At 51.5% G+C, this 12305-nt stretch overlaps 1 protein-coding gene across 31 annotated transcripts in view; it reads right to left on the bottom strand.

Moving 5' to 3' along the window:
* Nucleotides 1-12305, bottom strand: part of LOC310690430 (uncharacterized protein) — a 62370-nt gene that overhangs the window by 23277 nt on the left and 26788 nt on the right. For 21 of the 31 annotated variants that reach the window (XM_083469284.1, XM_083469289.1, XM_083469287.1 and 18 more), the window contains 12 exons: nucleotides 11658-11776; nucleotides 11357-11509; nucleotides 10099-10272; nucleotides 8276-8449; nucleotides 7017-7131; nucleotides 4568-4761; nucleotides 3494-3615; nucleotides 3214-3283; nucleotides 2913-3073; nucleotides 1678-1786; nucleotides 1354-1485; nucleotides 551-757 (listed from right to left, as the gene is read on the bottom strand). In XM_083469284.1, coding sequence (XP_083325410.1) covers nucleotides 551-757; nucleotides 1354-1485; nucleotides 1678-1786; nucleotides 2913-3073; nucleotides 3214-3283; nucleotides 3494-3615; nucleotides 4568-4761; nucleotides 7017-7131; nucleotides 8276-8449; nucleotides 10099-10272; nucleotides 11357-11509; nucleotides 11658-11776 — 1730 coding nt within the window. Of the gene's footprint in view, nucleotides 1-550; nucleotides 758-1353; nucleotides 1486-1677; nucleotides 1787-2912; nucleotides 3074-3213; nucleotides 3284-3493; nucleotides 3616-4567; nucleotides 4762-6248; nucleotides 6318-7016; nucleotides 7132-8275; nucleotides 8450-10098; nucleotides 10273-11356; nucleotides 11510-11657; nucleotides 11777-12305 lie in introns of all 31 variants that reach the window. The other 10 variants (XM_083469303.1, XM_083469306.1, XM_083469279.1 and 7 more) reach the window with 1 other exon arrangement.

The following is a 12305-nucleotide window of genomic DNA, read 5'->3' as shown; positions in this document are numbered from 1 at the left end:
CTCTGGTTTTCGAACGTTTTTCGGAACCCGAATGTCTGACACGGCTTCCGCTTGAGTGCAAGAAGCTCATGAAACCAATCAGAAGCTGTGCCTCAGTTGTCGAATGTTTAGGAAGTTGAACGGTCTCCCGGAACGGATTACATTCGACAACCAAGGTTTGACTATATTTCAAAACAAAACCAGGACCTATTTTAAAGCTGAGCTGAAGAAATTTATATTTTTAAAGGGATTTTGGGGGTTAGGCCTTTATAGGAGTGGAATTCCACAACTGAGGCACCACCACTGAGAAGGCCCTGTTCAGCGTCACAACTAACCTGGTAACAACCAACCTTCTCTCTCTGTGCATGCCCTTAGAAACTTGACCCAAGAAAAGCCGATTTCTGCACAAACGTTAGCAGATGAAGCAAACTCTTGCTTCGTTCCACCCACCACACCTAACGTATAGCTGCACGGATCAATTTAGCCGCCTTCCCGCAAGGGAGTGGGCGGCAGCTGCCCTCCTCCTTTGCTCCTCCTGGTGGTGGAGGACGGTCCTCTCTTCCCAACTCACCTGGATGTGCTGCTGCATCTTCTTCTTGTCCCCCTGCAGCTGCTGGCAACGCTCCTCCTCCTCTTCCACCCGCGACTCCAGCTCGTGCAAGATGTCCTCCAGCTCCTGCTTCCGGGCCGCCAGCCGCGCCCGCATCTCCTCGGCTTCGGCAAACAGCTCCGTCTCCGCCTGCAGCTGTTCGGCCAGGATAGCCTTCTCCTCCGAGAGCTAGCCACGGAAACGGGATCAAGGAGGAAGGGACAGGCATCAGATCCCCCTGGAGCCTAGCTCAGGATGTTAGGGTACAGCAAACCATTAACTAAGGAAGGTTTTATCCCAATCCCGGCATTTAAGCAGTGGGGAGTAGAAGCTTGACGCGGAACGTACAAGCAGTGTGAATTATAGAGGAGGAGGATGCAGTCCTCACAAATGAAAGGTCACACCTGCGCCATACAACTAATGCACTCTTACACCACAGGTGTGGAATCCCGGGAACTGTAGTTTGCTAAGGTTGCTGGGAGGGCTAAACTACAGTTCCCATGATCCTTTTTTTGGGTGGGGGGAGCCATGACTGTTAATGTGTTATAAGAGTGCTTATGGTGTGGATGCGACCCAAGAGAAAAAGGAGTTCAGGCGGACCTATTATAAAATCTGTTTCCAGACACGGAGTAGGCAGGCAGGAAGGCCAATATGGAGGGCAATGCAAGGAGAGTCCAAGTGAATGGTTGAAAGAGGAGGGGGTGGGGCTTCCGCTGCAGATGTCAGGAGAGGAGGTGTGGCTTAATGGCTGAGGACTCCTGGCTCCTCCCACTCTCCCTGCTCACCTGCTGGTATTTGTTCTCCAGTTCCTTCAGGTCCATTTGGGTTTTCACGTGTTTCTCCTGCACCTTTTGCAGCTCCACTGCCTTTGCCTGCATCACCTCGTCCTGACGGGTCACCTGTAACAGGGGCTTCACCTGGGGAAAAGGGGAGGAGGAAGAAAAGGAGGGGAAGGTGTTGAGAGAGCCAAAGTGGGAGGTGGCTGTTGGGGGGGTGAGAAGGAAGAACCTCCGCCCTCCACAGAAGTTGGTCCATGAGGCTGCTCTTCCCCAAACTGTGCCTGATGTCCTATGAGACACCCCCATCCTTAGCATCGCCGCCTGACCCACCTTGGTGAAAAGGCGCCACCACTGCCAGTGGCGCAACTTGAGGTAGGCAGCACAGTTACGCTGCATGACCTTGAGAGCGCTCATCTGCTGCTGCTTTTTCATGAAGGCTCTGGGAGGAGAGGGAAGCGTACACAGTCAGAAAAGCACGGTTAGGTACCTTAGCCAGGGCTCTGTCCATGTAGTATCATAGAAACGTAGAAACATAGAGCTGGGACCCCCATCCAGTCCACCCCCTGCAATGCTGGAGCCTTCTGTGGCTGTATAATTCCTTACCCTCCCCTCCACCCTCCATGCAAAGCCCACCAGGGAAGCTGTGTTTGCAGCTGGCTTAGTTCATACAGGTTTCTGACTCCAGAGGAGACAAAAGGAGGGCCTACCGAGGGCGGTCAGGGAGCCAGGTGGAGAGCAATCTCCTAGCCCAGGGACTCTGTGTGCACAGTGGGGAGTTCTGAGGAAGCGTCACAAAAGATTCCTGAGAAGGGGGCATGGCCAGTCACAGAGCTTCCACCCAATCACTGGCGGTGGATGAAGCCCCCTCTCCAGAGAATACCAGAAGTTCTGGCTTCCCAAGCGGAGTAAGCCAGAGGCTGCCAACATGGACCCCATCATAGACTTGCAGAGTTGGAAGGGGCCACGAGGGTCATCTTGTCCACCCCCCTGGGAGTGCAGGAATCATTCATCCAATGCGGGGCTTGAACCCACGACCCTGGGATGACACGCGCATCTGCTTCCCTGGTGCCCACACATTCGCTTCCCTTTCCCCCACTTCTCCCCTCTGGTACAATCAGGCTTGAAAGAAGCCTAACTGGCTGCTCTACAGCTGACAGAACAGGTTACGGCCTCTGCTTGGTTGCGGTGAGTGTGTGTAGTGGCAGCCATGACAGCTTCACCAGAGGCGCACAGAGGCGACCCCTGCAATAGGCCAAACACTCGCTTGCAGATCTCTCTAGGGGGTTGAGCTAGATGTCCCTTGGGGTCCCTTCCAATACTACAGTTCTATAACTGTCTACTCCTCTGTTGTCAGGGATGGGGGGAAATCGGACCCCCTCAGGTGTTTTTGGACTACAACTCCCATCATCCTTGACCAATGGGTCATGCTGGCTGGGGCTGATGGGAGTTGTGAGTCCATCACCACCTCCTGCACAGCTCTGGGTTCCCTACCCCAGAATCTGATGACATCCTGCTTTAAAGTGGCCCACTGGCAATTCGCCCCAGTATAGCGGCTCAGTGCTCACTTGCGGGCCAAGTATCCGCGGGCAGCTGCCTGGAAGGAGACTATGATATCTGTGATCTTCAGGTCCCGCTCCTCCTCCAGGTGAGCAAGGACACCAGCGCGGAAAAAGATCTTACTCTGGCCAATGCGGAAGAGGTTGGGGTCCAGCTCCAAGGCCTTGATCTGTGAGGATGAAAAGAAACAGAAGGTGGGTTTTTTTGGGGGGGTGGAAGCGATTAGTCGGTAGGACGTTCTGGTTTTCTGCATCTGGGCCAGTTCTAGCCCACATTGGCCCATCACCCTGGCCGGAGAGCCCCACGTACCATGCGTTCGCAGGCCTGTTTCCCATCCATGAAGCCTTTAGGAATGGCATTTGGAGTCAGGATCTCATACCTGCCAGAGGATAAGGAGAAAGCAGAGAGGTTAGAAATCACACGGAGACCACGCACGCTTGAGCTTGACGTTAACACCCTCAGATACCAGGGATGAGTTAAGCCCATGGTGGATCCGATCCTCAGGGGCTGAGAACAGGGGCAGACCCCTCTGGGCGCACACCCATTGCCCTCCAACTAAGGCCAGGCCTCCCTCAAGTCCTCAGGGTACCTCTGCCGGAATTCCTGGAAGATGATGCGGTTGGGAAAGCCCTGGCGACAAATGCGAATTCCCTCGAGGACTCCGTTGCAGCGTAGCTGGTCCAACACGAGGTGTGGCTCCAGTTTTCCAGCCTGTAATAGGAGCCGGGAAGAAGAAGGACCTGTCAGAGGGCACTTCAGGAAGCAGAGTAATACTGCTTGTTCTCTTGGTTATACCTTGCCCACCCTCCAAGAAGCCCAGGGTGGTATGTGGGTGAGCTATCCCTCATTAATCTTCCCAACAACCCTGTGAGGTGGGACTGGACCAGTTTTCCAAGGCTACCATGGCAGAGGAGGATTCGAATCAGGTTTCCCTGGCCTGTCTAACATTCTAGCCACTGCACGCCAGAGATGGAGGACCTGCGGTGCGACTCAAGTTACCGAGAGTGTAATCCCCATCATCCCTCGTGGGAGATGTGCCCTACTACTACTACTAATTTATTTATATGCCGCCCATTGGACTGGGTTGCCCCAGCCACTGCCAGGCGGCTTCCAACAAATTATAAAACCACAGTAAAACATCAAACATTAAAAACTTCCCTATTTTAGTTGTCTTCTAAAGTCAGAAAGAACCAGGGCATGCACCACTCTGGCGAGAATGTGGGCAAGTAGGGCCTTAGCTGGCATACCAAATGAAGCTGGCAGACAGCTGCCCTGGATGCAGAATTGACCTGCGCCTCCATGGACAGCTGTGAGTCCAAAATGACCCCCAGGCTGTGGTTCTTTAGGGGCACAGTTATCCCATTCAGGACCAGGGAGTCCCCCACACCTACCCGCCCTTGACTCCCCCAGAAACAGTACATCTGTCTTGTCGGGATTCAGCCTCAATCCACTGACTGCCAGGCATCCTCCAACCGCCTCCAGACACTCAAACAAAGAGGTCTCCACACAGCCCTTTGGCCAAGAAACTCCCTTTGAGGACCAGTCTCCCCTTTCACCCAGAGGAAGGCTTGGGCCTGCTTTTGACACCAGGCTCCCTTCAACTCCAGGACACTCATCCTGCTCCCCATACGCACTACAGGCCTCCGTCGCGTGAGCAACTCACTCTTTTCTCATGGTTGGGGATGATGCAGCGCACAAAGTTGGGGTTGGTGTTGCGCAGAGTTGACATGAGCTTGGAGAGAGACTCCTTATACAGCTGCCCCACCGTCCGGAACATCCCCTTCTTCGTCTTGTATGAGGAGCCGAAGGCAAGGTCTCCCATCCCGCTCACTTGGTCCAGGCCCACGATTCGGTCCACTGTGGAACAGGGGGAAGGGGCTTCTCAGCTCACGTCCAGCACTTCCAGCCCACTCCCCAGGGGAAACGCAGGAATCTGTGGGTTTCCTCCCTCCCTCCCAACCCCACATAACATCCATTGCAGCTGCCCCAAACCCCTCTGAGCCCTCTCTGAGGGAACGGAAGCCACCTGGCATTTCCCAACCCACTTAAGTTATACATAAAACCTTCAGAGCGGATGTGACGAAGGACAATGGAAGCCCAGCCCTCAAGGGGCATTGAAACAAGTTTCAATGAGCCCCTCCTCACACCTCCGCTTTCTTAATCCACACAATTTAGACTGCCGTTGGAGAGCAGAAGAAAACAAGGCGAGTGTTACCCAGCAGTCCTGAGGGCCTGTTTGCTCCCATCTGCCTCAGTGGGCCTTTCAAGGGAGAAGCCTCAGGTGCTCTCGGGCTGCTGTTGGTTTAGATACTGCAGAGAGGAAAGGGAGCGTCATGCCCAGGTAGCACCCGGAGGACACGTGGGGCAGAGCGGAGAGAGTGAAAAGAAACCACGGCAATTTAATTCTGAAGCCCACGAGCGGCTTTGAGGCTGCGCTCCTGAAAACACAGCACGCTTGCCAGGGACTAAGCCCTATTTAAGACAATGGGACTTATTAAAACAATGCGCAGGAGTGCAACGTTAGTAAAGGAAGTCACATCTGAATTATTCAGACCCCAGATAGGAAGCCTGTTGCCCTCCAGATTCATGGACTCCAGCTTCCGCCAATGGCCAGGGATGATGGGAGTTGTGATACCGACAATACTGGGAGGGCCAAAGGTTCCTCATCCGTGGTCTAGACCAGGGTTTCCTAACCGTGATTCTCCAGCTGTTTTCGGACTACAACTCCCATCACCCCCAGCTAGCAGGACCAGTGGTCAGGGATGATGGGAACTGTAGTCCCATTTTGGGGACCGAAGGTTGAGAAAGGCTGGTCTAGACCAATGTTCTACAACCTTGGGTGCCCAGACATTGTTGTACTATAACTCCCAGCACCCTCATCTCTCTTAGCCAATGGTCAGGGATGGTGGGTGTTGCAGACTGACAACAGAGGTTCCCCGCCCATGGTCTAGACCAGCCTTTCTCAACCTTGGGTCCCCAGATGCTGTTGTACTACAATCCCCACCACTCCTATCTAGCAGCATCTGTGGTTGGGGGTGATGGGAAATGTAGTCCCATCTGTTTGTAGTTCCCCAAGTTTGGGGAAAAGGCTGATCTAGAAAATATTCAACAGAGGTGGGGAACCTGTGGCCCTCCAAACATTACTGAACTACAACTCCCATCATCCCTGACCATTGGCCAAGCTGGCTTGAGGCTGATGGGAGTTGGGCGACACCTAGAGGGCCCCCTTGTTCCCCACCCCAGATATTAAGAGGAAGGGGGTGCATGTCTTCCCCCTCATAAGCCTGCCTATCGCCCTCCCTTCCTACATGCTGGTGGCTCATGTGTGGGAAGGAGGGACATACTTTCTGCTGGACCCTGAGATGCCACGGCATAGCTGTCAAAGAAATAGACCTTCTGTATGTTCTGGATCTCTGGAGAAAGGACAGGGCCAGGCAGGGAAAGGGGCAGGTGAGGTTTCGCAAAGCAATCCACGACAGGGGGGAAAGAGAGAGGTGGGTCAAGGATAGAAGGAAACAGAAAGAGCAAAGAGCAAAGCGGTTAGTACCAGCAGCAACAAGAGAGAGCTTCAAGCAGCTTTGAGAAGTTATATTGGCAGTTACTGAGATCTACAGGCCACTAGGTTAATTAAATATGTAAACAGGTTAATAATATGTGTAAGTATGGAGACTCAGATTCAACGCAGGCAACCGCTCCCCCCCGGTGACTCATTAATCATTGAATTAACTCTCTGTTTTAAAGCTACCCACTATCTTCATTGTTCTATTGCAATACAGTCGTACCTTGGAGTCGAACAGAATCTGTTCCAGAAGTCCGTTTGACTTCCAAAATGTTCGGAAACCAAAGCGTGGCTTCTGGAAGCTCCTGCAGCCAATCGGAAGCTGCGGAAGCCCCATCAGACGTTCGGGTTCCAAATAATGTTTGCAAACCGAAACACTCACTTCTGGGTTTGCGGCGTTCGGGAACCAAAACGTCTGAGTACCAAGGCATTCGGGATCAAAGGTACGACTGTATTGCTTTTTTTGTTTTAATCCCTGCAAGCTGCCCGGAGGACACTGGTGACAGAAGATGGCCTATGAATGGATCAACTTAGATCTTCCCAGGCCCCCTACCATCTTTCCACAGCTCTGCCGTGAACTTGTCTGCGCTCTGGTGGAGAAGCGTAGCCACGTTGTCGTTCAAGGGGTCCATGTTCTTCATGAGCCACTCGTCTGCTTTGTAGTCAACCTTTCAAAGGAAAGGGGGGAGAGCGAAGGAGAAAAGAGGAGAAAAGGCAGAAATATCAGAGCTATGGGTGCGCCACAACCCAGCCATGTGCAGGGATAAAATGGCATTATCCCAAAGTTGGACCATTCAGTCCATTTCTAAGCCCAATAGTGTCTACTCCAGAAGTGGACAACCTTTTGGGAGGGGGAGGGGGGTCAAGGGCCACATTCATTTGGCTGCAAGTGGTCAGGGGCCTCATACTGATCATAAGTGCCACATAATACTCATTTGGTGCTTGTAAGAAATCAACCTTTTGGTGTGGCAGCACCTACTCCTTGCCTGTTGACGTCAGACAGGAGCCTTCGCTGTACTCTTTTCAGCATCTGTTTAAGGCATTTTTGCTTAGGCAAGCCTATCCAGCCATGAAGAAGTTACATGTGTTCTATTTTTGTTTTAGCTACTCATGGTTTTACCCAGTGCCTTTTTTCTTAAAAAAAATAAAAATGTTTAGGGGTACTCTTATTTTGACTCAAGAAAATCACCATTTTATAGTTCAAATCGGGAAAAATAAATGCAGTAAATGGACAAAAGCACGAAGATTCACAAAATGTTTAGGAGTGTGCGTACCCCTGCGGCCTCCCCCCAGAAAAAAGCACTGATTTTACCAATCTTTTAAATGCATGCTTTTTATTGATACTTTTAATATTATATCACTGTAAACCACTGAGAAGTTTTCTTAGAATCAAACGGTATATAAATTTTATGAAATGAAACTGAAAGAAACAGGTGGGGCTGAAGTCTGACTGCCAGTGGCTATCCAGGCCCTCAGGCAATAGGCCTTTCCCAGCCCTGTTAACTGAGATGCAACCTGGGAACTCAGCTCCACTACGGAGCTCTGAGCCCCCTCCTTTAGACACTGCAGTTAGGTCATGAGACAGCCCTTTGTCAATCTGGTACCCTACAGGTGATGCCTGACTACAACTCCCATCAGCTCCAGTCAATGGTCAGGGATGATGGGAGTTGTAGTCCAGCAACACCTGCAGACCTAGAACGTAGCAGCTGGGCTTTTGCCTCCTAGCAGTAAGAACCACAAGATGAAAGTGAGCCCAGGAGTGCCAGTAAATAAGGGGAAACCCAGCATGGGGGTGGGGTGGAGGTAACTTGCCTTGCCAGCGTAATGGATGATGCAGAAGTCAGCTTTGTCCCGCAGCTGCCGGGGCTTCTGGAACTTGGGGTGGGTTCCTTGCTCCTGGGTAACCTTTTCCACGAAGCTCTTGTCAGTGGCTTTGGGGAACCAGCACTCTTCGTCTAGCAGAGCCAGCACCCCTGGGGGGTTTGCCTGGGACAGAGGAAAACCAAAACCATTAAGCAAGGGAACCCAAGGAGGAAATAGAAGTTGCCTTGCTGGGGAAAGTTATGTTTGTGGGTGTGGATAAACAGACTGGAAAAGAGTCAATTGTACTGAGTGCCTGGAAAAGTGTATAAGGTTCTAGGCAAGTGACAGGGGGCTGGGAACTGGAATGCTATATTATAATATAATAATAATAATAATTTATTATTTATACCCCGCCCATCTGGCTGGGCTTCCCTAGCCACTCTGGGCGGCTTCCAACCAAATATTAAAATACAGTAATACATCAAACATTAAAAGCTTCCCAAAACGGGGTTGCCTTCAGATGTCTTCTAAAAGTTTGGTAGTTGTTGTTCTCTTTGACATCTGATGGGAGGGCGTTCCACAGGGCGGGTGCCACTACTGAGAAGGCCTTCTGCCTGGTTCCCTGTAACTTGGCTTCTTGCAGTGAGGGAACCGCCAGAAGGCCCTCGGCGCTGGACCTCAGTGTCCGGGTAGAACGATGGGGTGGAGAGGCTCCTTCAGATATACTGGACCCCTTTAAACAAAACCAGGATCACCTACACTTCCACTGCCGTTCCCTGCGCCATGATTTTGAGCCATTTATTAAAGCAAAACAATTGTCAAAATGCGGTAATTGCAGGGAGTGAGAGAACCCACCCGGCAATGGTGTTGACCAGAAAGGTGTGCTCAAGACACAGCTCTGCCTGAAGGGAGGAGGTGTTAGAACAACATGCCTCCTCTCCAAGAATGTCAATGAACATGTCAAAGCCATGCTCCTCCCAAAGGACAGGAAAACAGCACTAAGGCTCACCCACAGGGCTTCTGCTGTGTGTTCCCCCCTCCTTAAGCTAGCTTTCCCAAGGTAAGGGAACCCCACCAGCTCCAGGAAGACTCCGTAGGAAAACATGGGAGGAATATAACATGCGAGTGAAAGAGGTGCGGTGATTACACCCTAAATGACTAGTTGTAGGATCAGCCTAGATAAAAAGGTCTGGAGCGGAGATTCCTAACCGCCTACCAGCTTTCACAGGAAAATCAATCCACATACTCCAGGTCACACCGTGTCATTAGCGGGGTGCAAGTACACTGCCAAGGGGTGCCAACAGTCCCAGGTGACTCAGCCAAACACACACTGGGTCAGGGAGGAGGGGAGAAATAGTGTTTGTGGATGTTCCTGCATGCTTGCTTTTTTTAAAGGACAAAAACCTCCCTGCAAGTAAAACACAACAACTAGCCAATCCTAGGGAGAGGTTGTTCTAGCCCAGACTGCTCTCTGTTGTGCTAGTTTTCTGCATGCACGGAGTTGTTTTTCTCTTTTGTTTTGTTTTTTGCAGAATGCAACCTTCTCCATCGTTGCATCTGCCTGCTGGGAGAAGCTTGCAGCTACTACATTTCTTTCTTTTTGTGCGTGCCAAAACAAACAAAGAGCAAAAAGGATGCTCCTTTGCACAGATTCCATTGCACCTCCTCACAGACTGGGGCATAAATGTCAGATTATTGAGGTGCCGATCAAAATCTCCCACCCCGGCCAATACCTTGTAGAAGAAAGCCTCTTCCCTATAAATGGAATAGACTTCCCCCAAATAAGCACGGTGTGTCTCTTATCTCCTTTCTCCCATCCCCAGGCTGCTCACCGGCCTCTCGATGAGGTCTATGCAGGGCTGGAGGTCCAGGCCAAAGTCAATGAAGTTCCATTCAATACCCTCTCGCTGATACTCTTCCTGCTCCAGCACAAACATGGTGTGGTTGAAGAGCTGCTGGAGCTTTTCGTTGGTGTAGTTGATGCAGAGCTGTTCAAAGGAATTCAGCTGCAGGGCGGGGGCAGTGAGAGGGAAGGAAAGAAAGAGAGAGAAAAGCATTCAGGTGGAGATCAGCTCCTGGCAAGAAGAACAAACACCTCTGACTTCAGGTGCCCCACAATACCTTCTTCCCCATGAAATTCCCCACGTGTCACAACCAGACAGGGCCCTGCTCCTTGTGCCTTTTCTGCTCAAGGACATTAAAACTGGTAGGTGCATCACAACTGAGGAAGCCCTCTCCTGCAGGGGCCCGCCAAGCTCCCTCTCCCTCTGGAATGCGATAAAAACTTTGGATTTTGACTTATTGTTGCTGATTCATTATTCTTGTGCTGGTTTTATGTGAGTACATTTGCTTGATTTTTAGTGTGTGTGTGTGTGTGTAGATATAGATGTTTATCTAAGTGTGTGTATATGTATACACACACACACACACGTGTGTGTGTGTGTGTGTGTGTGTGTGTGTGTGTGTGTGAATTCTGCTTCTACATGAAACTCCAAATTGTCTCCTGTATATCACCAAACACTCACCTGTAGATCACCTAACCTCACTGTCAGGTGACTTTTCGCTCACGCAGGGAATCAATTAACCACGCAGGGAATCAAATACCACATGTGTGAGCTATGCAAGCCCAGACAATCAGCTGGGAACCAGACCATTAGAGGTGCTTTTGGCCCAAGCATGTCTATACCTGCCCTACGCACAAACCGGATGTGCTCCTCCCCACACACCCCAGTTATGAAACTACCATCAACAGGCTTCATTCCCGGCATAAACGCTATGCCTTCGGATTGCTGCGAGAGGCAGCAATCTAGCTAGTGCCACATGGGCATCCAGTGGAGTTGGTGCAGGTACACCTGTTAAACTTTAACCCTTCCTTTCTCTCCCCCCCACAAGCAGCACAGAGCCCGTGTCAGAAAGGAGAGAAGCAAGGAGCAGCATCCTCCCTTTTTCTTCCAGGGACGAAGGTCAAAGGCAAACACAATGGACAGGTGAGAGAAGAAAGGGCTTGAGGAAAGGATAATGGAATGGATAAGGATGGATTTACATGCAGACCAAAACGAAGGTGGTTGCTCAGCAGCTGCAGGTCCTCACCTGGAATATTTCAAAGCCCGCAATGTCCAGAATACCGATGAAGGAGGCGCCCTGGCGCTTGGTGCGGTCCAGGGCCCGGTTGATCCGATGCACCAGCCAACGGAAGAGGCGTTCGTACGTTGCTTTTGCCAAGGCTTCCACCGCAAAGTCAGCCTGGAAAAGGGGGGCAGAGGGAGGTTATGTCTCCAGGCTTGGCTCATTTCACCACTTCAAAACTCCTCCTGCCCACCTCCACAAGGATGTTTCAGTCATCCCCATCCCACCTCCTGGCGCCCCCAGAACCCCAGCTGTTGCCACCAACCTGCTCTTTTGTCTGCGCCTTCTGCACATAGTCCCGGCCAACTTTGATCCGCGGGGTAAGGATGGCGCGGGTGAACTCGGTGACGTTCATGCCCAGGAGGTGGCAAAGCTTCTGGGCAGCTGCAGAGAACAAGCCGGTAACAACCCCATTGTTAGTTCAGTCCCCTGCTGGCTCGACACTGGCCACCCTCGACCTGGTCAGCCCAAGGCTTTGCTGGCCCAACTCCTCTGCCTACGCCCCCAATGACCTGGTTGCTGCTAGCCCAGCTAAATGGTAGAAGCAGAACTGAGTGGCAGGCTGGGAAATAACAGGATGAGTCCTGCTGCCCAGTCCAAAGAAGGACAGCAACTACCTCATCCTTCCTCCTCCCTGCCACAGCACCATATCAGCCACGGAAGAAGACCTGAGAGCACCCAAGACTCATTCGTCCTAACCTCTTGAGCCGATAGTTCAATGCGCCCCTGGATAGTTAGGATCTATTGTGCAGAATTTCAATTCTGAATAATTTTAGCTTCTCCCCACACAATCCTTATGGGGAAATGTGTGGCCCTTCCGGATGTTGATGGCCCTCTCTACCCACCCTACGGCTGCGTCTACTTTAATCCCCCCCCTTTTCTGCTGCCATCAAAATGAGTGGGGTCTTGTGTG

This window comes from Podarcis liolepis, assembly GCF_965112155.1.
Source record: "Podarcis liolepis genome assembly, chromosome: 13".
NCBI classification, from domain to species: Eukaryota; Metazoa; Chordata; class Lepidosauria; order Squamata; family Lacertidae; genus Podarcis; species Podarcis liolepis.
This window is presented reverse-complemented; position numbering and strand designations above follow the sequence as displayed.